The sequence below is a fragment of the Aspergillus ruber genome (genome assembly GCF_000600275.1).
Source record: "Aspergillus ruber CBS 135680 unplaced genomic scaffold scaffold00029, whole genome shotgun sequence".
Lineage (NCBI taxonomy): Eukaryota > Fungi > Ascomycota > Eurotiomycetes > Eurotiales > Aspergillaceae > Aspergillus > Aspergillus ruber.
In genome coordinates this window covers 204,756-232,590 of record NW_024467325.1, presented here as the reverse complement: position 1 = coordinate 232,590, position 27,835 = coordinate 204,756, and the positions used below count along the sequence as shown (strand labels likewise).

General features: G+C 49.8%; 13 protein-coding genes and 1 non-coding gene across 14 annotated transcripts; 7 read left to right on the top strand and 7 right to left on the bottom strand.

Moving 5' to 3' along the window:
• Positions 1–382: 382 nt before the first annotated feature.
• EURHEDRAFT_463406 (uncharacterized protein) lies at positions 383–1,060 on the bottom strand (the record flags this gene model as incomplete). Its single annotated transcript, XM_040784875.1, has 2 exons — positions 383–688; positions 728–1,060. 2 exons carry the CDS (start codon positions 1,058–1,060, stop codon positions 383–385), a joined length of 639 nt encoding a protein of 212 aa, XP_040635804.1.
• A 1,521-nt stretch (positions 1,061–2,581) lies between these two features.
• EURHEDRAFT_t136 lies at positions 2,582–2,654 on the top strand. Its single transcript has one exon. It is a non-coding gene; the product is annotated as a tRNA-Lys (tRNA).
• A 244-nt stretch (positions 2,655–2,898) lies between these two features.
• On the bottom strand, positions 2,899–3,493 carry EURHEDRAFT_380484 (GFA family protein; the record flags this gene model as incomplete). Its single annotated transcript, XM_040779301.1, has 4 exons — positions 2,899–3,146; positions 3,207–3,270; positions 3,327–3,373; positions 3,442–3,493. 4 exons carry the CDS (start codon positions 3,491–3,493, stop codon positions 2,899–2,901), a joined length of 411 nt encoding a protein of 136 aa, XP_040635803.1.
• Positions 3,494–3,503: 10 nt separating this feature from the next.
• EURHEDRAFT_415822 (GFA family protein) lies at positions 3,504–4,464 on the bottom strand. Its single transcript, XM_040782788.1, has 4 exons — positions 4,305–4,464; positions 4,207–4,253; positions 4,093–4,156; positions 3,504–4,028 (listed from the first exon to the last, which is right to left on the bottom strand). The coding sequence occupies exons 1-4, from the start codon at positions 4,354–4,356 to the stop codon at positions 3,781–3,783; spliced, it is 411 nt and encodes a 136-aa protein (XP_040635802.1). The 5' UTR covers positions 4,357–4,464; the 3' UTR covers positions 3,504–3,780.
• Positions 4,465–6,557: 2,093 nt separating this feature from the next.
• Positions 6,558–7,814, top strand: EURHEDRAFT_204504 (sugar phosphate isomerase/epimerase family protein). Its single transcript, XM_040777950.1, has 2 exons — positions 6,558–6,680; positions 6,762–7,814. Exon 2 carries the CDS (start codon positions 6,777–6,779, stop codon positions 7,779–7,781), a length of 1,005 nt encoding a protein of 334 aa, XP_040635801.1. The 5' UTR covers positions 6,558–6,680; positions 6,762–6,776; the 3' UTR covers positions 7,782–7,814.
• Positions 7,815–8,150: 336 nt separating this feature from the next.
• On the bottom strand, positions 8,151–9,782 carry EURHEDRAFT_517931 (general substrate transporter; the record flags this gene model as incomplete). The annotated part of the gene is made up of 3 exons (XM_040786615.1): positions 8,151–9,202; positions 9,279–9,603; positions 9,633–9,782. The coding sequence occupies 3 exons, from the start codon at positions 9,780–9,782 to the stop codon at positions 8,151–8,153; spliced, it is 1,527 nt and encodes a 508-aa protein (XP_040635800.1).
• A 371-nt stretch (positions 9,783–10,153) lies between these two features.
• EURHEDRAFT_463501 (uncharacterized protein) lies at positions 10,154–12,988 on the top strand (the record flags this gene model as incomplete). Its single annotated transcript, XM_040784886.1, has 8 exons — positions 10,154–10,189; positions 10,253–10,332; positions 10,379–11,341; positions 11,399–11,607; positions 11,656–11,788; positions 11,842–12,063; positions 12,117–12,272; positions 12,328–12,988. 8 exons carry the CDS (start codon positions 10,154–10,156, stop codon positions 12,986–12,988), a joined length of 2,460 nt encoding a protein of 819 aa, XP_040635799.1.
• Positions 12,989–13,595: 607 nt separating this feature from the next.
• Positions 13,596–14,759, top strand: EURHEDRAFT_525784 (NAD(P)-binding protein; the record flags this gene model as incomplete). Its single annotated transcript, XM_040786960.1, has 3 exons — positions 13,596–13,645; positions 13,696–13,964; positions 14,017–14,759. Coding segments are annotated over 3 exons (1,054 nt in total), but the record flags the coding sequence as incomplete, so codon positions are not given.
• Positions 14,760–15,454: 695 nt separating this feature from the next.
• EURHEDRAFT_463518 (inositol oxygenase) lies at positions 15,455–16,385 on the bottom strand (the record flags this gene model as incomplete). The annotated part of the gene is made up of 2 exons (XM_040784889.1): positions 15,455–15,511; positions 15,567–16,385. 2 exons carry the CDS (start codon positions 16,383–16,385, stop codon positions 15,455–15,457), a joined length of 876 nt encoding a protein of 291 aa, XP_040635797.1.
• A 1,422-nt stretch (positions 16,386–17,807) lies between these two features.
• EURHEDRAFT_405491 (putative zinc metallopeptidase) lies at positions 17,808–19,134 on the top strand (the record flags this gene model as incomplete). Its single annotated transcript, XM_040780387.1, has 2 exons — positions 17,808–17,820; positions 17,849–19,134. 2 exons carry the CDS (start codon positions 17,808–17,810, stop codon positions 19,132–19,134), a joined length of 1,299 nt encoding a protein of 432 aa, XP_040635796.1.
• A 12-nt stretch (positions 19,135–19,146) lies between these two features.
• Positions 19,147–20,497, bottom strand: EURHEDRAFT_204421 (NAD(P)-dependent alcohol dehydrogenase). The gene is made up of 2 exons (XM_040777949.1): positions 20,351–20,497; positions 19,147–20,284 (listed from the first exon to the last, which is right to left on the bottom strand). Exon 2 carries the CDS (start codon positions 20,164–20,166, stop codon positions 19,159–19,161), a length of 1,008 nt encoding a protein of 335 aa, XP_040635795.1. The 5' UTR covers positions 20,167–20,284; positions 20,351–20,497; the 3' UTR covers positions 19,147–19,158.
• EURHEDRAFT_415816 (lipase/esterase family protein) lies at positions 20,425–23,900 on the top strand. Its single transcript, XM_040782787.1, has 4 exons — positions 20,425–20,903; positions 20,955–21,438; positions 21,539–21,680; positions 21,727–23,900. The coding sequence occupies exons 1-4, from the start codon at positions 20,835–20,837 to the stop codon at positions 23,870–23,872; spliced, it is 2,841 nt and encodes a 946-aa protein (XP_040635794.1). The 5' UTR covers positions 20,425–20,834; the 3' UTR covers positions 23,873–23,900.
• A 215-nt stretch (positions 23,901–24,115) lies between these two features.
• EURHEDRAFT_463346 (Mrp/NBP35 family ATP-binding protein) lies at positions 24,116–25,332 on the bottom strand (the record flags this gene model as incomplete). Its single annotated transcript, XM_040784869.1, has 4 exons — positions 24,116–24,786; positions 24,879–24,998; positions 25,091–25,226; positions 25,276–25,332. The coding sequence occupies 4 exons, from the start codon at positions 25,330–25,332 to the stop codon at positions 24,116–24,118; spliced, it is 984 nt and encodes a 327-aa protein (XP_040635793.1).
• A 208-nt stretch (positions 25,333–25,540) lies between these two features.
• EURHEDRAFT_204384 (AATF family protein) lies at positions 25,541–27,499 on the top strand. Its single transcript, XM_040777948.1, has 3 exons — positions 25,541–25,642; positions 25,712–25,820; positions 25,893–27,499. The coding sequence occupies exons 1-3, from the start codon at positions 25,573–25,575 to the stop codon at positions 27,355–27,357; spliced, it is 1,644 nt and encodes a 547-aa protein (XP_040635792.1). The 5' UTR covers positions 25,541–25,572; the 3' UTR covers positions 27,358–27,499.
• The last annotated feature ends 336 nt before the right edge of the window (positions 27,500–27,835 follow it).

Here is a 27,835-nt window from a genome sequence, read left to right as displayed (position 1 = left end):
AACTGTACAGTAAGTCACAAATCACTAATTACAGATGCACGCAGCGAAATAGACTCGGGATGACGCGCCGTAGGACATGCAGCAGTCGTTCTGCGGGGACTTTTTTTTTCCTTCTTTTTTTGTTTTGGTGGCGTTGGGTATGGGTATCACGAAACAAAAGAAAATCGTAACAAATGGAAGAATGGTCCCATCTGCCCTGGGAATAAGCCGGTAAGTTTCAATCCTGTGGCCCGAAGTGGAATGTCCTAACGGGATTTCATGGAATCCTGGATATACACCGAGGGACGAAAACCGGTGCTTATTCCCTCGTGGCAGGCTGGGATTGTTCGGGTATGTGTAACACAACAGGAGTATCAAGGTGGAATGGTGAAACAAATGAAAATCAAAGATGGTAGTCGATTGGCCAGTTGCGACGGGGAGATGGCCTCCTCCGGTCCACACGGTCTACAACATCTTCTTCATACAGTGAACCCCTGGTCGACGACGAAGAACGAACTGATGAGGAGGAAGAGGGGTAGACAATGACCCGGTGCTTCATGTTACGCTGCGGTGACCGCTCAATGACTTCAGAGCTGAGGGACTGGGTTTGCGATGCTGGCCGTCGAGGGGCAACGGGGTATGTACGATCGTAGCTGATGACGGGACGGGCCGGCGACTCGCTCCGTTGGCGTTGGCTCTGGCTGTGGTTCTGGTTGACCTTCTCCTGCTTCTCGTCCTCGAAGCGGACCTCCTTGCGACGTAGTGGGAGGCCGTACTGTACTGCTAGGAGGAGTCGGCGGGTGGATTCGCAGTTCATGGGGATTTGGACCAGAGTGGCCTGGTTTAGTTCGCGGTCGACGACGGAGTGCGCCATGTCATTGATGGCGTAGATGTACTTGTCGACATCGATAGCGTATTGGTTTCCGCGATCGCAGAGGGTGTTGTTCTCGTCAAAGGTCTTGATGGGGTCTTCGCATCGAGGGCAGTGGGTAGCATGGCGCTCGAAGGCGTTCACCACGTAGTCCTCGTCGTGCTCAAGACGGCGCACGACGGGCTCAAGCATCTGGACAGGAGCCGGCATGGTTGCGGTTGGATGCGCGTACGGAGTAGAGATGTAGGAATGCAGGTTGTTTATGGCTTGCTTGAGCACGCTGGACTGGATGACAATGTAGTAAATGGGAGAGGGTAAGTGAAGTGAATAGTGTAGAGATCGGGAGAGGGAACGGGAATTTATAGTATTCAGAGCCGGTAGGCAGATGATCCCCGAGGCGCATTTGACACAGCTTTCTATAGATACCACTGTTTCCACGGGCCAAACGGCGCATTTCCACTGATGCCTGCGGAAGTCAGAAAATCGCAGTGATTCACACCCGGAATTTTCAGGCAGTGCTTGTCGACAGAGCCAATGGTCCTGCATTTGATTAGTTCCTTCTTCCAGCGGTATCTCGATCGGGACTGGCTGCGATCCTCGATCCTGCGGGTCGCTGGCGAATGACTCTTAGGATTGGACTTGAATGATTGTTGCTGGTGTATACCGGGTTAGTCACTGCGGCTCATCTGCAAACCGCTTACTTGTTTGGGAGTCGGGGGCGTTCGAGTCATCGTCGTGACGTTGGTTACTTGCAGGAGATTTGAAGCTATTCAACTGTGGCTGGAGTGTACTGCCACCCCCTCCGCAGACGCCTATCTAGACACCTATCCTCTACTGCACTTCTACTCTAAATTTCTTACTATCTTACACCCATTTTATCACTCTTCAATCCAGAGTGCTCGATCCTGGTCTACTACACGAATGATTACTCTTGCAGGCAGCAACAACAAGCTCCCGTCCTGGACTAATACACACACTCGTATCGCCAACAACGAACCAATCCAAGCCCATCCATCACCAACACATTCGGCCCCAAGCGCATTCTAAAAAATGCATTATAACTTCTATATTTATCAGGAGCGACTCTGGACCAAGTGACTACCGCCATGGAAGCGCGGCGGTCATGAACACCTTTCAGCCTCGTCCACCCGCTCAGGCAGACTGGTCATCTCATAGCGCTCGGCTCAGCCACAGCTCATGTTGGATCGCCAGGGCCGTGACTTCATTTGCCGTCGAAGCCACAGTCTACGGCTGCATGCAGGGGCCGCTGCAGTAATCTCGAATCCTGAATTATGGATTCTGATCTAGACGGTCTTTGTGCAATGTACTGTGGCTTGGTCAGTTTGGTCTGGGCTGTTGTCGGTTGGTTCGCGTTGCGATACTGACGCATGTGATGTTGATTGTTCTGGTCTAGACTATGGACATGTTGATGTCTGTTCTAGAACATCGCTCGTCGATGTGTTGATAACGTGGCATCCGGGTATATATCCTCCCAGCACTGACCTCTTGTCTCGACCGCTATCGAATTCGAAACCTTTACCTACGCGCGCGGGACGAAGAATGCAGAGTACAGCCCGGCGCATCATGAAACACTTCAGCCAGAACGTCCTTCCACGCACCTCGCTCAGCGGCAAGGCCGTTGACTCGGCGTTAACTTTATGTCGAGTGTCGAGAGAGCGAACCAAACATTTTCGCACGTCAGTCGCGCAAACCAACAGCATATAAGAACTAGCCGGGCTAGCTCAATCGGTAGAGCGTGAGACTCTTAATCTCAAGGTTGCGGGTTCGACCCCCGCGTTCGGCTTTGTTTTTTGCTCTTTTCTCGTCTGGTTGAGTCGTGGTTGTGAATTGGTATTGGAACGGTTCAAACGGTGGTACAGATTTTTTTGTGGTTCGGCCCACTGTGAGTGGGTATGCATGGGTAGACCCACATGCAATGGAATGCTGCACGGAAAGACATCTTGACACATTTTGACACATGTTTGACACTGTCTGACTTGACATATCCATATCGAACACAAGTCCGAGTAGTACATACCCCGTGCAGCTCACATAGTCCTCTCCTGTCTCGCTCCCTCAACGCCCGCCACAAACCCCACCCGATCCTTAACATATACCTCCACATCCACACGCCCCCTCAGTCCATTCTCCCCATTATCCAGCGTCCCGGCCTTAATAGTTGTAATGTCAGGCATGATATCAGGTTGGCTGTAGAGACTGGAGCCGCAGTCGGGGCAGAAGAAGTGGCGGTTGTTTTTGCCTGAGTTGCCGGTTATGTCGCAGTGTTTGGGGGTTCCTATATGCATTGATTACAATGTTATTGTCTTGGGATGACACTGGGGAACGGGGAAATTACCCTTTGTGATACTGAAAGAGCCGCGGGGGACCATGAGGTTGGAGGTGAAGGCGCTGCCGGTCCACTGGTGATGTTAGACTCGACGTCGTATACAGAGTATGCTAATCGATGATGGAATACCTTCTGGCAATCAATACAGTGACAAAGAGCCGTGATAAGGGGCTCCGCTGGTATCACCAGTTTAGTATCAATATTGAACGATGCCACACTATCTAATCAAGACATACAAACATACATTCAGCAGCATAAGCGATAGCACCACACATGCAAGATCCGGTCAGAGTCATTCTGTCGTACCGTTATTTTGCTTCCGGGTTATTTGTAGTGTGAAAGAGAAGCAGCTAGGTTATCTATCATTTATAGCAGTGCAGTGTATCTTGCATGGTTGCGGGGTAATACGAATGCCCGAAAGTGATTCCCCACCGCCATCTCGTGCTCTTTTAATGGTTCGATAGATCTGTGTTTTGGAGGATAGAGGTTTGGAAGAGATACTGATTTTATAGTAGCTAAGCTAGCTAAATTGACCGGGGACCTTGGTAGCATCTATTTCTGACTGATCAGTGTAGCATAACTGCTACATAGTTGCCTCCTGCTTGGCCCCCTCAATAGCAGGCACAAAACCCACCCGATCCTTAACATAGAACTCAACGTCAACATGGCCGCGAAGACCAGTCTCCCCATTATCCAACGTCCCAGCCTTGATGATAGTCTTGTCGGCCATGATCTCAACCTCGGTGTAGAGACTTGATCCGCACTCGGGGCAGAAGAAGTGGCGGTTGTTTTTGCCGGACTTGCCGGTTACATCGCAGTGTTTGGGGCTCCCTTTGTATGAATAGAATAAGTTACGGGACTCTTATTTTGAGGTGCACTGGGAGATAGAAAATACCCTTTGTGATACTGAAAGAGTCGCGCGGTACGACGACATTGGAGGTGCAGGGACCGCCGGTCCACTGTGTTGCTGTTAGCTATTCGTATGTAGTAGCGAGAAAGAAGAGACTACCTTCTGGCAATCGGCGCAGTGGCAGAGAGCCGTGACGAGAGGTTCCGCTAGCATTGTATCAGCATTTATATGCGGGGTAGCTTGTCAAGACAGCATACAGTCAGCAGCATAGCCGGTAGAACCGCACATGCAGGATCCTGTTAGAGGCATCTTATCGGTCTTGTTCGCTCAGAGTTGGATTGGTTTTCGTTGATGTGTACAGGGAGGAGTAATGACGGAAATGACCAGGTCATTTATAAGTAGCGATGCTGGTGGGGTAATGCGGAGGTGCATCGCCGATGGGATTTTATTCTGTAGCATTTTGGCATAGGTACTGATACTATTTAACGTGAAAAGACGGAGCTACAGTGTATGAATATAGATGTATGAATATAGATGTAGATCTGGAGATCGACTAATTTTATAGCAGTGAGGACCTTGATGGCATCTATTTTCTGGGACATGGCGTGAACAGGTCGGTAATCTAAACGTCGACCATCAAGTAGTAGTAGTAGTAGTAGTTTCTATTTAATGTCGGAGGTGGACGTGCGTTAGCGATCATCAATTACATGTCAATATCGGCTACAATGTATAACGAGAGCCACGTGAGAGACGTTGAAGTGCTATTTGAATTGCCGTGTTGTTACATCGAATAGCCTCATGCCAGGCACCAGGTGATTATGCAGGTCCCACCGAACATGTCGTGTCCTACATCGACATGCCACAGAGTACTATGCAAGATCTAGCATCGTTTCGGTCCACGTACGTCGTGCATTGCTTGGAATACCAGGTACAGATGATGCTTGGTATGTGGGACAGAAATACGGAGTACAGAACGTTGGTGATCCAAAGAGTATCCAATCATTCGTATTATCCCTAATCCATTTCATGTACTTTACACCTGAGCTTGGCTCAACTATTGTATCCAAAATCATCTGCTCCTGTTAGTATACCCGACTAACAACCGAACGTGTCACAACTAACCAATACCTAACCATACAACCCTCCTAATAGACATATCACGTCGTATTACACATATCGAATACTATCATCTACGCCTCTACTCAACATTAGCTTCAATCCCTTTCAATTGCTCACACTCGGCGCAAGGGGATACGTTACTTACTAACGCAAGTAGACGTGTTGATGTCACAGACGGTACACTCAACCAAGCAACTGTCGGGACCGTTGCAAATCTGTCCGCAGCTTCCGTCGCCCTGCTTTTCAAGGGTCTTAAGGGTGCGCAGGGAGTCAGGGATGGCGCTGGCGGCGACGGTAGTGAGGGTCGCGAAGGCGACGAGGAGGGATTTGAGGTGCATGTTGGTTTGTTTGGTGGGTTGACGGGTTTCAGTATGAATTGAGATGGAGGAAAACTGACAACGGGGCTAGAGTGAAGGATTTGCAGAGAAAAGCAAGAAAGAATACCCTTATATATAGGCAAGCCATGACATTCACTCCAATATCACCCCAAAAGAAAACATGCATTCACAGCCTCCATGTCTAAGAATCTACCAGCATTAACTTTGGATACACCATGAAACAACCAGTCAACTGCTCTTGCGGTGAATATGTTTTTGACAGATCTTTGAAACGGAGCCGTGTTTTCTTTGTCTGATCCTGGTTGCTTTTGCCCTTGCGTTGAGCTGAGCAGGTTCCGGGGTGCCGAGCTTAGGGGTCGTTAAATTTGAGCTGTCAGAGAGATTTACTCCGTGCCTGATACTAAGTGATTGATATAGGTATATTCGAAGGCTCTCTAGAGAGGATATGTAAACATACTGTAGCTGTACGGAGTGGACCGGATTACCATTTCGGGCGGATGCGCTATGACAATGTCAGATCCGATCTCGATCTACAGCCCGCAGCAATCGCAATCTCCCCCCCGACTGTCGTTTGACATGTTTCCTATTTTGTGCTTCCGATGATTTCTTCGTACACTGTATATATGATTTCCGAACTGTTCTTGTTCTCGCTACTAGTATTGGCACACTGAACCCCTGCCGAGCCGACAATCACTACACCATCGGAGAATAGCTGTACAAGTATCCTGTCTGTGTTCTCCTTCTTGTAGTAATTACAGTCGTCTATATCCTGGAAGCAATCACCCACCATGCAGGGGAAGATTAACGTCATACTCTGCAAATTATATAGCCCAGCTAACGTAGTATACCCCAGTGACGGTGCTCTCCGCTTTCCCCGGAGGCAATGGACCTAGGGGAACATGCTACTGTATACAAATCGATCCCACTCATCGAGACAACGAAGAGACCATTGATCCGAAACCTCCGAGTGTCTGCCTTCACGGCCATCTACAGCGACTCGGGTAAGACAGTAGTAGAAAAAGCCACTGCCCTAGAGAGACCCCCCGGGCGTGTCAGAAGGGCAAGACTTTGCAACTATGAGACCACCTAGACCTTTCCCCAGCTTACGCCTAATGAGCAGAGCTAGTCGGAAGAATATGTCCGGTGATATTCCGCAGTGCACCAGAAGAAAAAAAGGTCGGGATTCGTATCCCGAAAATAAAATAATATAACAGGAGATTCAACTAATCTGGAATGATAAATCCAAAATTGTTTCAGAGGCCTACTATCAGAATGGTACCCAACAAAATCGCCATCGCCACCGTATCCCTCGGCCAACATGCTACTCACCGTCTCGACCAAAAGATCCTTGCCGCAGCACAGCATGGCTTCGCCGGTATCGAGCTCGTGTATTCCGATCTGAGCGCCTACGCCGAGAAAAACAAGCTGTCCATGTCTACAGCCGCAGAGACCATCAAAGGACTATGCGCCAAACACAAATTGGCAATCGTCTCGCTCGCCCCCTTTGAGAACTTCGAGGGCTCAACCACGCCGCTAGAGAAGAGGCTCGAGATTGCTCAGCATTGGATCAGGATTGCTAGAAATCTCGGCGCTCTTTATCTCCAGATTCCATCGCACTACAAGGCCGATGAAGATGAGTCGGCCGGTGACGAGGCACTGCGTATCTCGGATCTGCAGAAACTCGCGGATATCGGCAGTGCCGAGCAGCCCATCGTGTCGATTGCTTATGAAGCGCTGTCTTGGGGGACACACTACTCTACATGGGAAGATTCGCTATATGTAGTGGAGAAGGTAAACCGCTCAAACTTCGGCCTGTGCTTGGACAATTTTCACGTCATCACGAAACTATGGGCCAGTGCGTTTAGACCCTCCGGCAAACTCCCCAACGCCGATAATGACCTGGCTCAATCCCTCTATCGATTCAGAGACCACTGTCCACTCGACAAAATCTTCTACCTACAATTCTCCGACGGAGAACTCTTCGATCCACCTTTCTCTGACAAGCACCCGTGGTATCTACAAGGCGAGGCACCAGAATTCACCTGGTCAAAACATGCTCGGCCGTTTCCATTGGAGTCGGAATTGGGTGGATATATGCCTGTTGTGGACATTGCTAGGACGTGGATTGTTGAGTCTGGGTTTGAGGGGTGGGTTTCGTTGGAGGTGTTTGATCGGAGGATGCGAGACGAGGGGTTCTCGGTGGACACTGCTGCGAGGAGGGGGATTGAGTCGTGGAGGAAAGTTAAGGCGGAGTTGGAGGTGCCGCAGGAGACTTAGAGGTTGAGGGAGGGGGGGTTGTATATATGAGTGGAATGTTATTCAGTCAAACAATTTTAACCAGGCCAATGACAGAAAGGCAATACGCTTTTATTAGAAGGGAAAGTATGCAGGAAATCAAGCTGTATTTTCTGAGCCAGTTGGACGATGAGCAGTAGGAAACCTGAGAGCCCCAATTTAGAGTCTTGTGTAACTGTGGGCTGGCCTACGAAGGGCGTTATAGTCAAGGAATTTATATGGAACTGAGATCATCGAAGTCACAACGACACGAAATCGATATGAACATGTCTGACAAATTCCACCAGATAGCTTAACGATATGCTGTCGCGAAACCCATTTAGCATGCTTTCTTGTCTCATTCATTGGTATTCAAGCCACATTCTCACAATATTCAGTCTCGGCAGCTTTTGCGTCTCCAAGCCCAACCGGTGTCTCTGTACGGGCAATCCTTGTTGCTTCGGACCAGGTCATATCCTTCCCAGCCTCGTACTTAGCCTCAAACAGACGGTCAACCTGTTCCAAGGAGAGATTAGCAGTCTCAACATAAAACCGCCAGATAATCGGGGCAAAGCAGACGTTGAAAATGGCAAAGAGCATATAATACTTCCAGTGGATGCTTTCGATGGCTGTGGGCGTGACCACGACCACCAGGTACACAAAGACCCAGTTCACTGTCGTGGCAAACGAGGTACCGATGTTCCGCATCTTCTGCGAGTTGATTTCCGCCGGGTACATGTATGGGATCGAGAGGAGTGACAGGTCGTAGAAAACGTAGTACATGAAAATAAACACGACGGCCAGGATTGACATGCCTTTGTTGTTTTCTCCGCCATAGCGCAGTCCAACAGCGACTAGTGCGAAGCAGATACCGCTTCCAGTAACTCCCATCAGCATTAGGCGTTTTCGGCCCATGCGGTCGATGACCAAACTGGCGAGCGAGCCCCAGAACATCAACAACATTGAGTCGACCGCCGACAGGATCAAGGCCATACGGTTGCTGAGCCCAACGCTTCGCGTTAATACAACGGGTAAGTAATACGCAATCACGTTCGTTCCTCCCAATTGTTGGAAGAAGGCTGTCTCTGCTCCGAGTAGCATCCGGCGGAACGTTTGTTGCTTGTTGTTGCTGGCGAAGATTTCTTTGAGGATACTGGATTGCTGCACTTCTGACTCGTGGTGGACAGTGGCAACCAGGTTCTGAATCCCGTCGACCACTGTAGGGTCGTACTCCGGTTTGGCCAGGAGTCGTGAGAGGATACTACGCGCTTCGCTGACACGACCTCTCATTACCAGCCAGCGAGGAGACTCCGGTGTGACGAGGACCAGGGCGATTGTGACGATTGCAAAGAAGCATTGGAAGGCAAGGGGAAACCGCCAGCTCACACTGGAGTGCGGAATGAAGGGAAACCATAGTTCATCCACTATAGAAAAGCTGGTCAGTTCCCATTCTCGTGGTAGGGGGCAGGACAGGAGGGCATACATTTGTGATCACGACACCAAATATATTCGTCACCAGCTGAGTGACGATGAGCTTTCCACGGTTATCTGCTCGTGCGGTTTTCGATTGCCAGACGGGGATGGCAACTGTGTTCATGCCATTCCCTACACCTGCCACCACACGGCCAACAATCATCTGCGCCAGGGAGTAAGAAGCAGTTTGCAACACGGCTCCCACAATTAGGATACAACACCCGGTAAGGATGCATCGTCTGCGCCCTAGTCTATCACCAAAGAACATGGACACCAAGGTGCCAATAATGCAGCCAATATCATAAGTAGCCACGATCTGGCCCTGGATTGTGGCATCGGGGTACCCGAAGGTCTTGAGGAAAGGTTCATTGTCGAGTAAACCACCGAAGACTCCCTAGTCATAACCAAAAAGGAGGAATCCAGCACCACAGGCGGCGGTGACTCCGAATCGGAGAGGTCTGCCTTGAGACTCTTGAAACAGCATTCTTCAAAGCTGCTAAATGAAGGGAAAAATGGTGAGAAGTGAGACATAATGTAACTCTTGCAAGCCCGATATGGCCGATACATCGGATTCGGATGTATGTATAATTTCTGCACTGTGATAGGAAGACGATTCAGTCTGGGGTAAACCCGGGGTATTTACTTAACCCTATACATACTGATGAAAGGAAATGCTCGGCTTTCATTCTCCGAGACCAACCCACCGATCATCTTGTTGATTCAGCTGGGTGAGCCTTGGTAATATAGATGTCCCGTATCATTCTTGACATCCCCGCTCTTTCCCCCGCATCTCGTCAGTATCCCTCATTAAAATTGATCCTGGTTCTGCTCAGAAATGCATCTCGTCAAGGAAGTGTACAACAATGCCGCCTGTCAAAGCCTCGAAAAGGAGACATGTCACCATGGCTTGCCTCGCTTGCCGCGAGAGCAAAATTAAGGTTAGCCACTTCCGATCCATAGAGTCTAGTGCCGGGGTCCTACTAACTGACTAGCACTTTCAGTGTGACGGTGGTGACCCGACGTGCTCCAATTGCGCAAACAGGAACCGGGACTGTCGCTATCAACATGTCGACAAGAGGAGGTAAGTACAAAGTTCAAGGAGAGGGTGAATTAATTAACACCTTCAGGCTTCCACTTCGCGTCGCTATCGAATTGCTGTCGAGTAGAGTGGATCAGCTATGCCACTTCATCCGCGACAATGGACTTCAACCACCACCCATGTCAGAAGAGAAGGATACAGCGCTGACGAGGATTTTAAAGATACTCGGACTGGTCGACGTGAACTCGACGCTAGCACAGCATGTAGCCGGGAGTAGGAGGCCTTCGCTCGCGACCCACGAGGCGGAGTCGCATTCACAAGGGTCGTCGCCGGTTCCTATCGCTGCCACTGCAACAAATCAATCGGAGGGAACCGAGTTCCAGCCATCCGAGCCGTCGCCTAAGCCGGGGTCCGTGGAGGAAGTGCCATCCAAGTTCACAGCCCACTATCAGGCCTCGACAGCACCGCTCCCAGAAAACCAGAATGCGGAAGAAAATAGCCCAGGGAATATCTTGGGTGCTTGGGATTGGGATATCGGTCTGGGAGGATCGCCAAATTCTTCGGAAATGCAGCACTTTTTTGGATCTGCTTCTCCGAGTGGAACACTTCTTGCAGCAATCGAGGATATCCCTGAGGCATTTAGCCCTGTACTCAGCGGAAACAATACGTTCGTGGAGGGAAATAGCAACGCAGAAGACATTGAAGGTCTCATTGATGAGCTCTCCAATAGAGTTGGGACCCTACGTATTGGGCCCGGAGGGCAGACGCATTTTTGCGGTCCGACATCGAATTTCAACCTAGCGGATATGCCAGTTTCAGATACAATGGAGGTGCATCGTAAGGTCCATAATAATGTTTCGCGATGTCTAGATCAACTGGGAACTAGCGCAGAAGTTCCTGCTTCCTTGGAGGACCATCTAATCAATCTTTATTTTAGCTGGCAAGATCCTTTTGTCCATGTGGTTAATCGAAGGGTCTATGAAGAGGCCAAGGCCAAATGGCTTGGAATGGGAGACACCCCATTCTATTCAGAGGCACTCCGAAACGCAATGTGAGTGCTTTGCTTTACCTGTAAGTCGCAGTGAACAATGTCTCATTGTTTTGATAGGTGTGCACTCGGTGCTGCGTTTGAGCCTCGCTATTATCCAACATTCGTCACATTTCCAAAATCCCTGGTCGACTTTTTCGGAGATCGAGCCAAGTCCCTGCTCGAGATCGAATTGGATTGTCCGTGCGTTGCCACCATTCAAGCAATGGTGATATTGAGCAGCCATGAGATTGGAAATGGAAAAGATGCTCGAGGATGGCTCTACAGCGGTATTTCTCGCCTGATTTTTCGTTTTTGGTCTATCTGACATTATTCAGGAATGGCAACACGGCTTGCCTTTGACCTAGCATTACACCTCGATATGTCTGCTTATGTTTCTAGCGGAGCCATCACTGCAATTGACGCAGACCTTCGTCGAACGGTCTTCTGGGCTGCATACACGGTTGACCAGTCAGTATCCCCTAATCCAACTTGCATGCTTTATTTTCTAATAGTGCATGTAGTCTTTTGGGTTTCTACCTTGGCAGGCCTTGTCGCACAAACATGGAGGATGTAACTGTTAGCAAGCCTGGTGACCAAGAAAATCACTGGGAGACCGGCAAATGGGCCCCCTACGTATCCCCCAGCTCTGTCAATTCCGACACCGGCTTGTTGGATTGTATGGAGGCTGTGATTCAACAGCAGGTCACGCTCTGCGAGCTGATGACCCCGTGTGGATACATCCTGTAAGATCTTGGCCTCTCGACTGATAATGGCATGGCTAATATTTTATTCTCAGCTATGGAACATCACGCATTTCAAAGGAAGTGCTGCAGGAGCTTAATGAAAAAATTGTAGCAAAGCTTCGAATTTGGAAAGCCAATCTCCCATCAACTTTACAGATCAATCTCAGCGACCACACTTCACTTTATCTTCCACATGTATTGCTGCTCCAGTAAGCCTTCATCTTCTTATCGAACTAACTCAAATTTCTGACCGCATATACGCAGTATGCAATATTACCAGAATATCATCTATGCTCACCGACCCTGGATGTCAAAAGGCCACCTCCAGCCCCAACCCCCAAAGGGCCCCGGATATCTGCACGCGCGAGAAATGTGCATCCAATCCGCCATTGCCATTGCCAAGATCTTAATCCTATACGAGACAAGATATACCCTCCGACGAATCAACGTGTCAGCCGTCTCGATCACCTCCTCTGCCGTCCTTTTCCTCCTTTTCGCTGCAGTATGTAAATACCCGAATCGTGAAGACAACAATATTGCAATCCACCTAAGCACCTGCTTCCGGGCCCTTGATGAGTTCACTCTGTCTTGGCAGAGTGCGAGACGCGCAAAGGATCTTCTGGTCCAGTTACAGCAGCAATGGGAAATGAGGACCCGGTCTAGCTGGAGATTCCCAGGAAGATCAAATGGCGGGATCATGTATACTTCTCAGAAGCAGGGACGTACCTCGGATTGGTCTAACGCTGTTTTCTCTGACTTAAATAAAGAACAAGTCCGTGGTACACAGCATACTGACCTCGAGCTGGATGGCGATTTGGATTGGATGCTTATGGCGGATGGGCAGTTTTTGCCAGAGAATTGTGAAGGAGGGCTTTATTCTTTGCTTCCGAATTCCGACATTCTTTTGCCAGAACATGCGAGTTAGTAGATGCGCTAGCTACGGACACGTTTGGTGATATTCCATTAGCTTTGTAGGATTCAATGACTCAACCTTGTTAGATCCATATCCTTCATATTCACTTTCACGACATTAATCTCAGTTTAGATTCGGAACAAAGTCCAAAGGGGCCGAAGGAGATGTTCTTGCTGAAGCACAACCGATTTAGCTGGAGATACCCAATGCATTCCACAAACAAACCTTATGCTGTTTGCTTGCCAGACTCGACGTCCAGAAAACGGATTCTCATACCCGGATCTAAGCTTACTATCCAGATTGGGAAATACCTAGGGTGAAATAGGGCAGCCCCAGTTTGTCCTTTCAAGCACTCGGGCTTTGCCTCTATCTGCCATTCTCCAACCTTGTTAATAATAATGGCCATTGTTGCTGTGGAGTCTTTCAAGTCAGTACTCCGCTTCGATGAGGCCTAAGAGTAAGCCATGCCCTCAACATCCAACTCGGGTTTCCACTTCCGAGCATACAACCCCACCATTTTCGGAAATCCTAGACCAGGACCTTTTATTTAATAAATAGCTTATTGTCATTTGGTATGTACCAAAAACCCTTTCTACTTTCTCCTTTAATATATACTTAACATGTCTAACCAAAAGCTCCGAGTCGGCATCGCCGGCCTTGGCCGAATGGGTACGAAGCACATTTGGAATCCAGAATCAATATATTCTAACAAGTAGCAGGCAAGCGCCATGCTGTCAATTTTACCCTTACGCCCCGGGTGACTGTTGTGGCAGCTAGTACCCCCGATGAAAGGGAACGCGAATGGGCAGTGGAGAACCTCGAAGGCGTAAAGACCTATCACGACTACGAAGAAATGCTTGAGAAAGAAGACCTGCAAGCGGTGGTGGTCGCAAGTATCACTGCTGTTCATGCGGAGCAAACGTTGAAGGCTATTGAAAAGGGCCTGCATGTTCTTTGCGAAAAGCCTCTCAGTATCGATGTTGGCATTGTGAGTGTCCTAGTCGTGATCACTACATGCTTTTATACTGACCAGCATCGAGGCGCAATCCGTGGTGGACGCATATGACAGATCCCTTCAAACCAATCCTGACCAGAAAGTGATGTGCGGGTTTTCAAGACGCTTCGACGCATCTTACCGCGAGGCCTTCACAAGAATCGCACAAGGAGAATACGGCCAGCCGGTGGTATTCCGCTCGCAAACCGCCGATCTCCTCGACACATCCGGTTTCTTTGTAGAATATGCCAAAACCAGCGGCGGCATCTTCGTCGACTGTTCCATCCACGACATCGATCTCATGCTCTGGTTCCTTGGAGAAGATCGCCAAATCAAGAGTCTGCAAGCTGTCGGAGTCGCAGCTGTTCACCCGGGACTGGAAGCTAGCAATGACCGCGACAATGCAATCGCGACGATTGAGTTCTCAGGTGGGAGGATCGCCTCTCTGTATTGCTCGCGCATGATGGCTGCTGGACAGGAAGATACCACCGAGATTATCTGCACAAAGGGCTCTTTGAGAGTGAATATGGAAGGCCGAAAGAATTATGTTGAGATCCATGACTCGATGGGTGCGAGGCGCGAGCTTCCGCAGCATTACTATGAGCGGTTCAGGGAAGCTTTTGTCACTGAGGCACTGGAGTTTACAGCATGTTGTTTGGATAATAAGCCAACACCGATTAGCCTTCAGAGCTCGGTTAAAGCTGTGACTGTTGGACAAGCGTTGCAGCGGAGCTTGGTTACCGGTGAGAAATTGTTTTTTAAAGAGGAGGTCGTGGGATAGATAGAGTTGGTGTTTGTTGATGCTTGCTAGAAATCTTTAGATAGGTACTCGAAATGAACATTTGGGAGTCTGGTTTGTCAACAAAAGCCCTCAAAGCATGTTACTGCTTGTGTCATCCTCCCATACATGGTCAAATAATTATAACATAACTCCTATACCCCCACAACGACTCGGGGAACAACCCATGTCGCCGTGGGATTCTCACTTATAATCTATCTACTTCTTTTCTAGTATAAGAAGGTCGCCAGCGACCAATGACAGAAATGTCGATTAAGTGACGTTCTTTCGGTGATAATTCCGTTGCGCTCTGCGCCACGAGAAAAGGAATAAGCACCCGGGCTTCATTCTCCGAGACCAGTCAATGATCCTTACACTTTACATAGATCGGTGTCATTTTCCGTTGGAAAGAATGCTGTCTGATAGGGGCGAGATAGTGAAGTAACCACTTATCTTTCATGTAGGCATAGGACAGTACACCGATCCTCCTCAATATCTTCGTGGCAGAGTTACTCTCCTCAAAAGTACTAAAAAAAAAAAAAAGAAAAGAAAAAAAAAGAAAAGAAAAAAAAAGTCATAGACTTTTACAGTAAAACGTCTGAGTGAAACCCAATTGTAGAGGACAAACTTCAAATTTAGAAGGTGAGAAATACAGGAATACATAAAATTTAATAACAGATTTGCACTGAGCTATGAAACGTCCCGTTTACCATCTAAGGACCTTCTTTGGGAAGTACTCATCGATGAGCTCCAAGTAGTAAGGCTATTGAAAAAGTGTGTGTTAGCGGCTGCATTTGAGATAACAAGGGAAGACCGACCTTCAGCTTCTCAGGATCCGGAACCTCGTCACTCTTACTGTACAGATCATAGGGGTTGAACGCCCGCACAGCCTCGAGCATTTTCACATCGTGCTCATTCATCAACTCGTGGTAGGCACCCTCGCGGTGCCACGGGTAAAATGAGTGGTACCGGATCATAGCCAAACCCTCAGCAGGGATGGTGGATTGATCCTTGACAATGTGGTAGAGATACTCATCATGGCCCCAGCACAACATCACATTCTCCAATCCACAGCCAGGAGAGTAGATGCCAAACTTGCTGCTGTAGACCGGGTTGTTGAAATCCTCATTGTCCTTGAACGACGCCTTTCCAAAAATAATCCTCTCATCGAATTCACAGCCGACGGGGAATGTATCACCAACGACATCCCACTGCCCATCAGCACCAAAGAAGAACAACAGCTTACCAAGGTCATGGATAAGGCCGACAAGTTGCATCCACCGAGGCTTTCCGTCTGCGCGCAGGGCTTCGGCGGATTGAAGCAGGTGGGTCATTTGGGACTCCTGGGTGTCGGGGTCACATTCGTCGATGAAGGTGTTTAGTTTCTCCATGGCATCCCAGACGCTCATATGGGCGCGAGTTTTGGTTCTGAAGTCATTGCGGGCCTTGAGGTTGTAGGACACGGTTTGGAGGGTGTGCTGTTTGGCGTAGAAGGCCTTGACGCTGTCGCGGGCATCGTTGAATTGGCGGAAGTTGGTCTTGTCTTTGCCTTGGTCGAAGTTGGATTGGGTATAGAGGGTACCTTTGGCTTGGAGGTTGCCTCTGAGCACGTTTACCGTGTCGATATTATCGGACATCGTTTCGATGCCGGCCGAACGTTGAGCCAGAACAGCAGCAGCCATTTTGAAGTTTGAGCGATGCAGTTTGTGGTCTTTGCGAGGATTGATAAGATTTTAGTTAGAGCAGAAGGCGAGATGAAGATGCCACATTTATAATGGCCAGATCCATGGTCCATGACCGGTTAACGTTCTCCGTGTCTTGTGTTTGACAGGTCTGACACTGAATGTTATCGGTTTCTAGTTTCCGTAGAGCTTTGCATTGTGATTCACTTTCCATGAATGTTTCTTTGCCTGCAGCATTGTATTCAGTGATGGTCCGACGTCACCAATCAGAATGGAAGCATGTGCAAGCATTTCAATTGTCAGCGCGGGGAAAGCTATCCCGAAGCACTTCCCTTCGGAATTCGCTGGCTGACTCGAGAACTGGGCCCTCAAGGTCTACTTAATTATTCTTTCGTCTGAATTGGGATTCCGAAGGAGCTTCTCCCATCACACAACGAATGGGCTTCGGTGCAGAGTGCGGCGGAGTTGGCCAGTGTGCTCTTAAATATGAGACTAGCCAGCACCTGGAAATGGTGGTAGACTGTCTATTGAGTCCGGCTGCATTAATGAGAAGAGTCTTGATCATTTGAATTGGTGCTGACCAGCTTCCCTAGAGGTTGTAGGAGTAGGGGGCAGGAGTGGTGCTCAACGAAGTAAATGTCTGCATATACCGGATTAGCATTCATTTAGAGTCATTATAATGGTAGCACCATGAATAGACCTTAGATATGATATACGGCTCCTAGGGTTTCCATTCAACACTGGTGGGCCCTTATTGCAGTGGATATGTGGTTGACAGTTCTTTGAAATAGGGCCGACGCGGATCAGAGCTTTTTTGGTCTGATTCCGGTTGCTTTTGCCTCGAGTTGAGTTGAACGGGTTTCGAGTGCAGTTTAGGGATCGTGGGATTTGAGCTGCCAGTGATATTCATTCCGTGTTTGATACTAGGTAATTGATAGTAGATGTATTTAGGATTCTCCAGTGTAAATATGTAAGCATAGTCAATTGCAGCGCGGGGATTGGATTACCATTTCAGGCGGATACGCTATGACGATATCAGATCCGATCTCGATCTACAGTTCGCAGCAATCGCGATCTTTTTCTGCCCACTGTTGTCTGATAACTTTCCTGTTTTATTCTCTCACAATTACTCTGTACACTAAATATACGACTAGCCGAGCTGTTCTTGCTCGCTATTACTTGTAGTGGACCGTTGCCGAGCCGATAACGATAAATACGTCATTGGGCAAATAGCCGACGATTCTCGCGACAGCGAACAGGCGTTCTCTCCCCGCATATTTTGCAGTCTATATAGTAACCAGTATCCTCCTATTTTCCTCAGCCATTGAGCCATTGTGTAAAGCCATAGTTGTACTCATTACCAACAAATTGCCCACCATGCCACTAAATGGTAAGCTATACTACGCATCCTCGTCTAGACCCAGCTAACGGGCAGGCAGACCTCAACGGCGGCGCCCTCCGTGCCCTCATCGAAAAATACCGCCCCGAAATGAAAACATTCGAAGGCTTCTACCGCAACCTCCACAGCTTCCCCGAACTCTCTGGGCTCGAAGAACGCACCTCTACCACCGCCGCTGAATACCTGCACAGCCTCGACTTCGACGTCCACACGCATATCGGCGGGTACGGTGTTGCCGGTGTTTTCCGGAACGGCGATGGACCGACCGTCCTGCTACGCGCGGATATGGACGCCCTACCCATGGAGGAGGAGACGGGGGTTCCGTACGCGAGTACTCGCGTGATGAAGGATAAGAATGGTGTTGAGCGACCTGCTGCGCATGCGTGCGGGCATGATTTCCATGTTACTGCTTTGGTTGCAGCGGTATCGTTATTGCATTCTGCGAAGGAGGAGTGGTCGGGGACACTAGTTGTTGTGTTCCAACCATCAGAGGAGGAGCTGAATGGGGCGAAGGGGATGATTGACGATGGACTTTACGAAAAGATTCCGAAGCCCGATGTTGTGCTTGCGCAACACGTACTTAAGATGAGGGCGGGATCTGTGAGTGTCAAGTCCGGGCGGTTGCTGACTGCGGCAGATGCATTTGACGTGCGAATTTACGGGCGCGGTGGGCATGGGTCTGCGCCGCATACGACTGTTGACCCTATTTTGATTGGGGCATCAATTGTGACGCGGTTACAGGGGATTGTGAGCCGGGAGGTGGCGCCTGGGGAGATGGCGGTTGTCAGCTGTGGGAGTATTCAGTCGGGGCATGCGTCGAATATTATTCCGAGCGTGTTGGATTTGAAGCTTAATGTGCGGACTTATGATGAGAAAGTGCGGAAGAACGTCATCGCGTCCATAAAGAGGATCATCGAAGCTGAGTGTCATGCCGGACGAGCGGTCAAGGACGCGCGTGTCGAGTGTTCTATTTCGTCGCCTGCTACGGTCAACGATGGTGAGATGGTTGAGCAGCTGAAGGGTACGTTTGGGAGTTATTTCAAAGAGAACTTGGTTGAGCCGGAACCTGCTACTGCTAGCGAGGACTTTAGTCTTCTTGCGACGGCTGTTGGCGCGCCTTATGTCATGTGGACATTTGGTGGTATTGATGAGAACAAGTGGGACGAGGCTGAGGCGAATGGGACTCTGGGTGAGCTGCCTGGTAACCATTCGCCGTATTTTGCTCCGGCGTTGCAGCCGACTCTGCGTACGGGGGTGGACGCGATGGCCATTGGTGCTTTGACCTTTTTGAAACGCAAGAATTGAAGCATACTATCATAAAAGCATTGTTTACTCCTTAGTGACATGGATAATGATCTTCCCCTTGGAACGCTGCGTACGAAGCTTCTCAAACGCTTTGACAGCATCTTCAAACTCGTAGGTGCTGTCAATCACAGCCCTGACCTTGCCCTGTTGCATCCACTTTCCAATCTGCACGATATCCTCCTTCTTATGCTTCATCATGAAGATGACGTACTTCCGCTTCCCTCCGCCCAAGAAACTAGGCCAAACCAGCCTGTTGGCAAAAATGGACACCGACGCCGCACCAACCTGCACAAATGCCTTTCCAGGACGTAGAAACGAGTCACTCTCGTTGTAGAGATTCTCGGGGAGACCGATATGGTCAATGGCATGATCGTATACTTGGCCTTGTTCTTTTAGGACACCGATGACATCCTCCGTTGTGTAGTCAATAACTTCATCCGCTCCCAAGTCCTTACAAAACTGCACATTCCGCGATGAACAAGTTGCAGTGACATGGCATCCAACAATCTTGGCAAACTGGATCGCGAAAATCCCACATCCCCCAGAACCACCATTGACAAACACCCTATCCCCCTTTGAAACATACGGCACGAGAGACTGGTACGCCGTCTGCGCCGCAATTCCCACTGTAGACGCTTGATCAACCTCAACCCCCTCCGGTAACGCAGCAACATTCTCCTTCCCGACAACCATATACTCCCCCAACGACCCGAACTGCGTGGGTATAGCCGTCGTCCCATACACTAACTGTCCGCTCTCGAACCCACTAACCTCTGCACCGGTAGAAACCACTCGTCCTGCAAAATCCATTCCCGGCGACGCAGGTTTAGATACCAACACGCGAGAGACCATTGGCATCTCTGGAACTTTGTAGTCGGCCGGGTTGATGGAGGCCGAGAGGACGCGGATGAGGAGTTGAGAGGGGCCGGGGGGTGTTGGGGTGCGGGTGGAGGGGTGGAGGGTGAGGTTTTTCTCGAGACCATTGGCGGTGGTGGTGTAGAGCCAGGCTTTCATTGTGGATGGTTCTGCCATTGTGGTTACTGTTTGATGTTTGATTGCAGTTGTGAGTGCAGTTTGGAGGATTGATAAGATATGGGTGTAGTTGTATTAGGCCGTATTCGTGGTGAGCTGGTGGCGACGTAATTATGCACTGCATAAATACTTATACATTAGCTTATCCAGCCTCAAGAATACATTCACCTCCATGTTTACCTACAAGTAAGAGTACCCCTGGGGAAATAGTGGCATAAATTAAGTCAAGGTTGATACGCGAAATTAAACGTCAGTCGCAATGTCCACAGTGGACCTGTCAGTCGATCTCGACTACGCCATAGTGCTAGTGCTGCTGCCACGTACACACAGGTGAGTTGTCTTGCAGATGTTCAGCTCTCGATCTACTCTGTAGTAATCTAGCTTATCCTACTTTATTCGGATCTCGCCAACTGTGCATTCCCCTGTGTCTTCCTAATCAGGCATAGTGCGCCCCCTGCGTGGATGACATCACTGCCTCGGTCTCCTGTATTTTCTTTTCCTGCCGATTCCTATAAACATTTCTTTCTCTCTGTGCTCTTATACGTGCGGATTTGTTTATTGTCTGTCGTTCTTTGGATATATATCTGTCTTTCCATCTACTGTCGTTCTTTGGTTGTTGCATCCCGGTCCACCCCTGGTGCCTTGTATATAGTACCCACGAGTACATAATGCCATTCAAGACCGTCGCATTGAGTGCGGCCCTGACCCCTACTGTCATTTCTACTTGGTTTTCCCATGTGAGTTCCTCGTTCTGCCCGAGTCTGTATCAATGGTACTGACAAAAACAGTATTTCAACCGCAAATCGCTGCACAACACCCCCTCCGTCCACATCTCCTACGATGAAGGCATTCATGTCATGCGCGAATTCCTCGTCTTCGCGTCGAAATACCCCGTCGAAGATCTCCAAGAATTCTCCCGTCAATGGGTGCCCAGTCCGCACTGGGTGAGGACCGAGCCCGCCAGTATCTCCGATAGGTACCTCGAATCTGCGGCGAAAACGTTGGTTGCGCAACTCGGGCCGAAGGGGATAAAAGACATTGGCGGGGAGGAGTGGTGGCAGTGGCGTGGGCCGGCTGAGGATCTCCGAGGAGAGTGGATTGAGATGCGGGATGATTATAATGAGAGGAAGAAGGTTGGGGAGGAGAAACTTAAGGGAAGGAATCGCATTATTCTGTATATCCACGGGGGCGCATACTTTTTCGGGAGTGTGGATACCCATCGGTATCAGATGCAGAGGCATGCGAGGAAGTTAAAGGGGAGGGTCTTTGCACGGTATGCTTTATCCGGTTGTTTGGTTTGAGTTTTGCTGACTGTGGTAGTGAGTGGCCGTCCATGGCTGTACCGTTGTTGAGTGTCATGCTAAGTTTACAGCGCAATACCGTCTGTCTCCGCAATATCCATTTCCTTGCAGTCTACAGGACTGTTTGGCGTCGTATCTTTGGCTTTTGAGCATATACGAGCCAAAGGAAATCATCTTCGCCGGTGATTCTGCGGGCGGAGGAATGGCACTCTCGTGAGTCAATAACTCTGAGAAATCAAACAGCATGCTGACCGTCAAGGTTGCTTGTCACTATTCGCGACCAGTGCTTGCCTCTCCCAGCCGGTGGAATCTTGATCTCTCCCTGGGTCGATCTTACGCACTCGTTTCCTAGTATCATCGCAAATAATCCATTCGACTACATTCCCCCATATGGCTTCAGACATAAACCGTCCCAGGCATGGCCTCCGCCCAACTCTGACGAAATCCTCACTATGAAGAAGGAAGTCCGCAAACACACCGATGCGAAAACCGGAGCGGAACAGGCAATGCCAAAGCAGGATATCCAAGCACAAGATACTGCGAAGAAAGGCTACACATCCTGGGATAGCACTGATGATCAGAAACATGCATATCCGGGCCAGCAGAAAGATGAAGAAGGCGCCGAGAAGGAAGCAGCCGGCAGTGTCTCCATCGACGTGGATGGGAAAACCATCGAAATCAAGGACCAGATCCACATGTACACGACGAATCGGCTTCTATCTCATCCTCTCGTCTCTCCGGCTCTACAGCCATCTCTTGGTGGCTTGCCGCCATTGCTGGTTCTCACTGGCGGAGGTGAGATGCTACGCGACGAGCAGATCTATCTTGCCCACAAAGCTGCGCATCCCACCGCATATCCACCTGGGGATGTCTACCTTGACGAGTACGATCCGAATGGGGAGACCTTGAACAGGTATCCGCCTACATGTGTCCAGCTGCAAGTCTGGGATAATCTCTGCCATGTTGCACCAACTCTCAGTTTCTCCCGTCCAGCAAAGTACATGTTCCGTTCAATTTCACAGTTTGGCGCATGGGCGTTTGCTCATGCACAGAATACGGAGATCGATATCCTGGTCGACAATGACCCTGCGATTTCTTCCCCCGACGACCACAGCTCATCCTCATCCGCATCCTCGATATCCGGAGATACAGAGAAAAATGCACCGCGACATGCCGTAGATTCCATCGGCAAAGCTGGCGACCCCCTACCCGAGTTTGAAAACCATATGATTCGTCAGCGAGTTGACAAACGCGGTCATGTCTACCCCCTCGATCCGCCATCGTCGTTTGAAGCATTGCAAATGCCAGCATCTCAAGTCGGCGCATTCAATCCCGTACTCGTGAAACGCTGGATCGCCGCAAAGCAAGAATGGGACGATAAATTCGCCAAGGAGAAACTGCGCGTGCAGAAACAGCGGATGACAGAATTATATCACCAGTTCCAGAACTTCAAGGACGAAACACCACCACCCAGCTCGTTGGCCGCAAGGAGGGAAGCACCCGGTGTCCTGCCGCCGAGGCGCGAGAGGAAGAGTTATCTGATGATGATGTGGAGTTCTTGGGCTAGTAAGCACGATAAGCGACTTGTCGGGAAGGCTGGGAAGGAGGGTGGTGGTGATACGAAGAGTGTTGTCGATACCGGGCAGATTCGTGCTTCTAGGGCGGGTTCATCTTCAGATGAGGGTGTGAAACCTGTTCCACCGGAGAAGTCCACTGAACCTATCTCTGATGCCCAGCCTACGGTTAACACTGGCCCCAAAGGCATAACAATCGACGCCGATACAGCGAACAAAACCCTCGCTGAGGAGCGCAAACGCCCAACAAGCGAGCTTAACAGATCCGACTCTGCTTCCAACCAGCCAGGATCCCCAATGACCTACAAATCTTCCCTTGACAGACCGCTAGGAAGCCCACTTCTAGTCCTCCCAGACTACGACAACAAGAAAATCACACCCACCGAAGAAAATGCAAGTACACGCGCTCTCTTTCACGCACCGGGAACTCTCCCGGCCTCTGCCTCTGATACCTCCCTATCAAGGATATCAAAGTCCCACCGTCCTACGTCCTCATACACCGGCTCAATCGCACCAACTGAAGACGCGAATAGTACCATCGCGGACGAAAAGTCCCTCGCAGTTACCAATACAACCGGCGGAGGAGCAGCTTTCGATAACGCAAGCACACGCGCACTGCTAAATTCCACAGGTGTCGTTGGCGCTGTTCCTCTTGCATCTGGCACTAGCTCTGCTCGGCAGTCGATTGATGCGCGCCGGTCCATCGATGCGCTCTCCCGTACGGCGAGTGATATCGACGCTGTGTCGTTTGTGGGTGGTGTGGATGAAGCTGCTAATGGGCGTCCGAAAATGCCGGAGAGAGATGTTTTTAGGACTGCGGATGAATTCTAGTCTTCCTGTATGACCGGTTAAGGCTGTGAACATTATTTTGTATATTCAGGCTGGTCCTGACATGTCATCTTGAATTCTTGAGATACTTTTTAATTTTATTTTATTTTTTTTTTTTTTTTCTCTTGAAAATCTTACATACTGCATTCGTGTTTAGAACATCAATCTGTCACGATACTAGAAATCATCTTGGGTATATATACACTACACTACAAATACAATCTAACCATCTAAAATCCATCCCATCTACCAGCTTAAACCAACCTTCCCCGCAACCTTCTCCGCAACATCCAAAAACGCCTGCCTCCTAGCACTCCTCTCCTCGCTCTCCTCGCTCACCATAGTCGGTACACCCCTATCCGCATCCTCGCACACCTTTGCATCAAGCGGGATATCACCTAGGAACTGCACACCGAGTCGTTTACACTGTGCCACGACACCTGAGTCTTCGGCGGCGTCGCCGTGATGGTGATGTTCACCGTGGGAAAAGATACGTGTTTGGTGCCCGCACTTCGGACACGCGAAGAAGGCCATGTTCCTCACCATGCCCAACACGGGGACGTCCATTTTACTGAACAATCCGAACCCGCGGACTGCGTCTCGCAGCGCGATATCCTGCGGCGTAGTTACGATAACAGCACCGTCGAGGATGATCTCTTGGTTTATGGTGAGCTGCACATCTCCTGTTCCCGGCGGAAGATCCAAAAACAGCACGTCGAGCGGACCCCACGACACAGAATGTAGTAATTGGTGCATTGCCTTCGTAACCATCAATCCACGCCAGGAAATCGGCGTCGTATCCATTGGCGTTTGGTTGGTGTTAATATCTGCTGCAGGATCCTGTTCTGGGGATGGGAGGAGATAGCCCATAGACATGGATTTTAGGCCGTAGTTTGTTAGCGGGAGGAGACGATCATCTGTCAAGCATTAGCTTAGCTTTAGTTTAACTTGGTCTTAGTGTTGGTCTGGAGGGGGAGATGGGGGATGGGATGGGGGTGGGGGAGCGCACTTTCGTCTAGCCGCGGCTGGCCGGAGAGATTGAGGAGTGTTGGGATTGAAGGGCCGAAGATATCTGTATCTAGGATGCCGGTGCGGATTCCGCGGCGGGCGAAGGAGAGGGCGAGGTTTGCTGTCGGTTATTAGCTTGCATTGCGTATAACGGTGATTTGTCTCGGAACCATATTCCAAGCCCATTGTGTTGACTTCGTGCGATGTACGTACTTGCTACCGTCGACTTCCCGACTCCACCCTTAGCAGACGAAACTGCAATCACCTTCTTCACATCGCGAATCTTGCGCTTCTCCGGTAATCCGCGCCGGCTCCGGAGTGACGGCGGGGTGCCGGAGCGAGGTAGGCCCTAACAGCGTCAACATTTGCATTACTTTCCCAGAACAGGAATTACTCACTAGTGGATTTTCATGCTGAAGCACCCTAGCTGTCGAAAATAGTCTCCTTTGCATCATACCCATTTCTCTTTTTCAGGTGAGTGAGGCTTGTTGAATGGATGATTGGAAATGATGTTATAAAATACTGCCTGTGGAAATCTCACCGCCCGGAAGAACTACCCCAAAGTGCACATAAAATTACTATAAATGGTAAGATTGACCGATACCGCATCCCGATTTTTTTGTTCTCCGCCGAGAAAAAATAAAATAATTTCTTCCGGTTTGCGATTTCTCTACAATAGAGCAAGACAAGATAAAATGGCACCGAAATCGAAATCAAAGTCGCTGGCTGAGCAATTCGCCGAATTGGATGATCCGACTCCTAAGGGTATGCATTTTATCCGGATTCTCTCATTGAAATGATAGTTTGAATGCGCGACTAATCTCGATGCGACAGACTTCGACCCCGAGGATCTGGACACCGCGAAAGATGGCCAGAGCGATGATGACGAATCGGGGGAAAGTGAGGATGATGATGCGGGGAGGGAGCATTATCAGGCTGTAGGGTGAGTTTTCTATCCCTCTACGAGAATAAAATTTGGTTGCGATTGAATATGCCTAACAAATTGATGCGGCAGAAAATCGAAACTCCGCAAACCAGAACCGATTAACCTTGGAAAGCAATACGCCGGGTCGAAGGTTAGCAGGGAGGCACTTGAGGATGTTAGCGATGATGATCCGTTTAAAGCGCGGTCGAGTGATGAGGAAGATGATGATGAGGAGGAAGAGGATGTTGGTTTAGAGGATGAGGAAAATGAGGATGATAGTGAAGGGGATTCTGAGGTGGTCGAGAAGCCAGAGGTGAAGACACCTAAGAAGACGAAGCAAAAACAAGAGCAGGAGTCGGAGGATGAGGATGAGGATGGCATGGAAACCGATGGCTCGGAGGACATTGACGGCGAGGATGGCCTCGAGGATGATGATAGCGAGGATGGGTCCGAAGATGGGGAAGACGACGATGACGAGGAGGATGGAGACGAGGACGAAGATGACGATCCCAAGCCCAAAGGAGACGACCGAGAACAGCTGCGCCAGCTGATGGCCACGGACCAAAAATCGATTGCGGCCAGTATCTCACAGGCAGCCAAGGCAGATGCGGTGAAAGGAAAGGCTGTCAAGCAACAACGCAAGACCTTTGATGCTCTCCTAAATACTCGGATCAAGCTGCAAAAGGGGCTCACGGCAGTCAGTCAGCTATCCGTTGCCGCGAAGGATGCTGAAAATGTCGACACCGAAGCTATCAAATCCGCTGAATCGGCCGCCCTGGCACTCTGGTCTACGCTCGAAGATCTACGATATGCACTAGCCGACGCACAATCCGGCGAATCTAAGAAACGCAAGCGACCCTCCCCTGTGTCACCTACCACATCCTCAGCCTCGCTGTGGCAGCGCATGACCGACCTCGAAACCGACGCCGTCGCCCACCGCCGCACTGTTCTTGATAAGTGGTCTGTGAAGGTCCGCGGATCTAGCGCCTCTCTCCCCAATTCCCGTGGAAAGCTGCTTGGCTCTGGCGCTGCTGGTCAGCAAACCATCACCGCGGTCCTAGATGCACAACTTGCATCCGAAGCCGGAGAGCGATCGACGAAGCGCGCACGAAACGCCAACGGTGCTGTTACGGAAGACGAGCCAATCTACGATGATAGTATCTTCTACCAGACTATGCTCCGGGAGCTAGTCGAACAGCGCATTTCGTCCGACTCCATCGCCAACGGCCTCGACACCCTCCACATCCAACTTCCCTCCAAGCTCTCCATCCACCCCGTAACGGGCATGCGCAACGACAAGAACCGGAGAGCAAACGTCGACACTCGCGCCTCCAAGGGCCGCAAGATGCGGTTCGACGTGCATGAGAAACTCCAAAACTTTATGGCACCAGAGGACCGGGGTACATGGACTACCCGTGCGCGGGATGAGTTCTTTGCCTCGCTGCTTGGCCGGACGGCTAGTGGTATGCTTGGTGAAGGGGATGAGGATGATGCCAGTGCTGAGGAGAGCGATGAGGATCGTGAGGAGGGTGGATTGAGATTATTCCGGAATTAGGCTTAATTGGGATCAGCATAGCATATTGTATCATTGTATAGCATCAAAATGTATAGGATTTGGACTGTATATACATTAGGGCGCTGGTCCATTGGTCGCCAAGGTCTTATCGCTTACTTCTCTTCCAGTGGTTGACCAGTCCCGACAACGTCCCGAAAAAGGACTCAGGTGTAACGTCTGAACCATTCAATGATACAGAAGAGGAAGGGGAGAAAACAATATTCTTTGGTCCTCTCGTTCCGGTAATTCTAAGAACTTGTTGCTCGCCCCTCTGTTGTTAATCCTAGGCTAACGGTGTTGCAGACCACTCCTTTCCTCCTAATCCAGCATGAATCATAAGATTCGTCCTAAGAATATGCCAGGAACTGTTGTACAAAGCACAGGGATTGACACGTGGTACTTCTGGGCTTCGAAAGTCCTGCAATGCCTGACCGGGGCCGTTTTCCATAGGAAGCGATGCCGACATAGACATGTCAAC

Excerpts from the sequence above, each read along its gene's own strand:
- EURHEDRAFT_415822 (XM_040782788.1), bottom strand. The coding sequence starts at position 4,356 with ATGCCTCTAACAGGATCCTGCATGTGCGGTTCTACCGGCTATGCTGCT. Across the intron at positions 4,157-4,206 it reads ACTGCGCCGATTGCCAGAAG|TGGACCGGCGGTCCCTGCAC; the intron begins GTAGTCTCTTCT and ends ACAGCAACACAG. Across the intron at positions 4,029-4,092 it reads CTCTTTCAGTATCACAAAGG|GGAGCCCCAAACACTGCGAT; the intron begins GTATTTTCTATC and ends ATTCATACAAAG.
- EURHEDRAFT_204504 (XM_040777950.1), top strand. The coding sequence starts at position 6,777 with ATGGTACCCAACAAAATCGCCATCGCCACCGTATCCCTCGGCCAACAT.
- EURHEDRAFT_204421 (XM_040777949.1), bottom strand. The coding sequence starts at position 20,166 with ATGGCAGAACCATCCACAATGAAAGCCTGGCTCTACACCACCACCGCC.
- EURHEDRAFT_415816 (XM_040782787.1), top strand. The coding sequence starts at position 20,835 with ATGCCATTCAAGACCGTCGCATTGAGTGCGGCCCTGACCCCTACTGTC. Across the intron at positions 20,904-20,954 it reads TTTCTACTTGGTTTTCCCAT|TATTTCAACCGCAAATCGCT; the intron begins GTGAGTTCCTCG and ends TGACAAAAACAG. Across the intron at positions 21,439-21,538 it reads AAAGGGGAGGGTCTTTGCAC|CGCAATACCGTCTGTCTCCG; the intron begins GGTATGCTTTAT and ends CTAAGTTTACAG.
- EURHEDRAFT_204384 (XM_040777948.1), top strand. The coding sequence starts at position 25,573 with ATGGCACCGAAATCGAAATCAAAGTCGCTGGCTGAGCAATTCGCCGAA. Across the intron at positions 25,643-25,711 it reads GGATGATCCGACTCCTAAGG|ACTTCGACCCCGAGGATCTG; the intron begins GTATGCATTTTA and ends TCGATGCGACAG. Across the intron at positions 25,821-25,892 it reads GAGCATTATCAGGCTGTAGG|AAAATCGAAACTCCGCAAAC; the intron begins GTGAGTTTTCTA and ends TTGATGCGGCAG.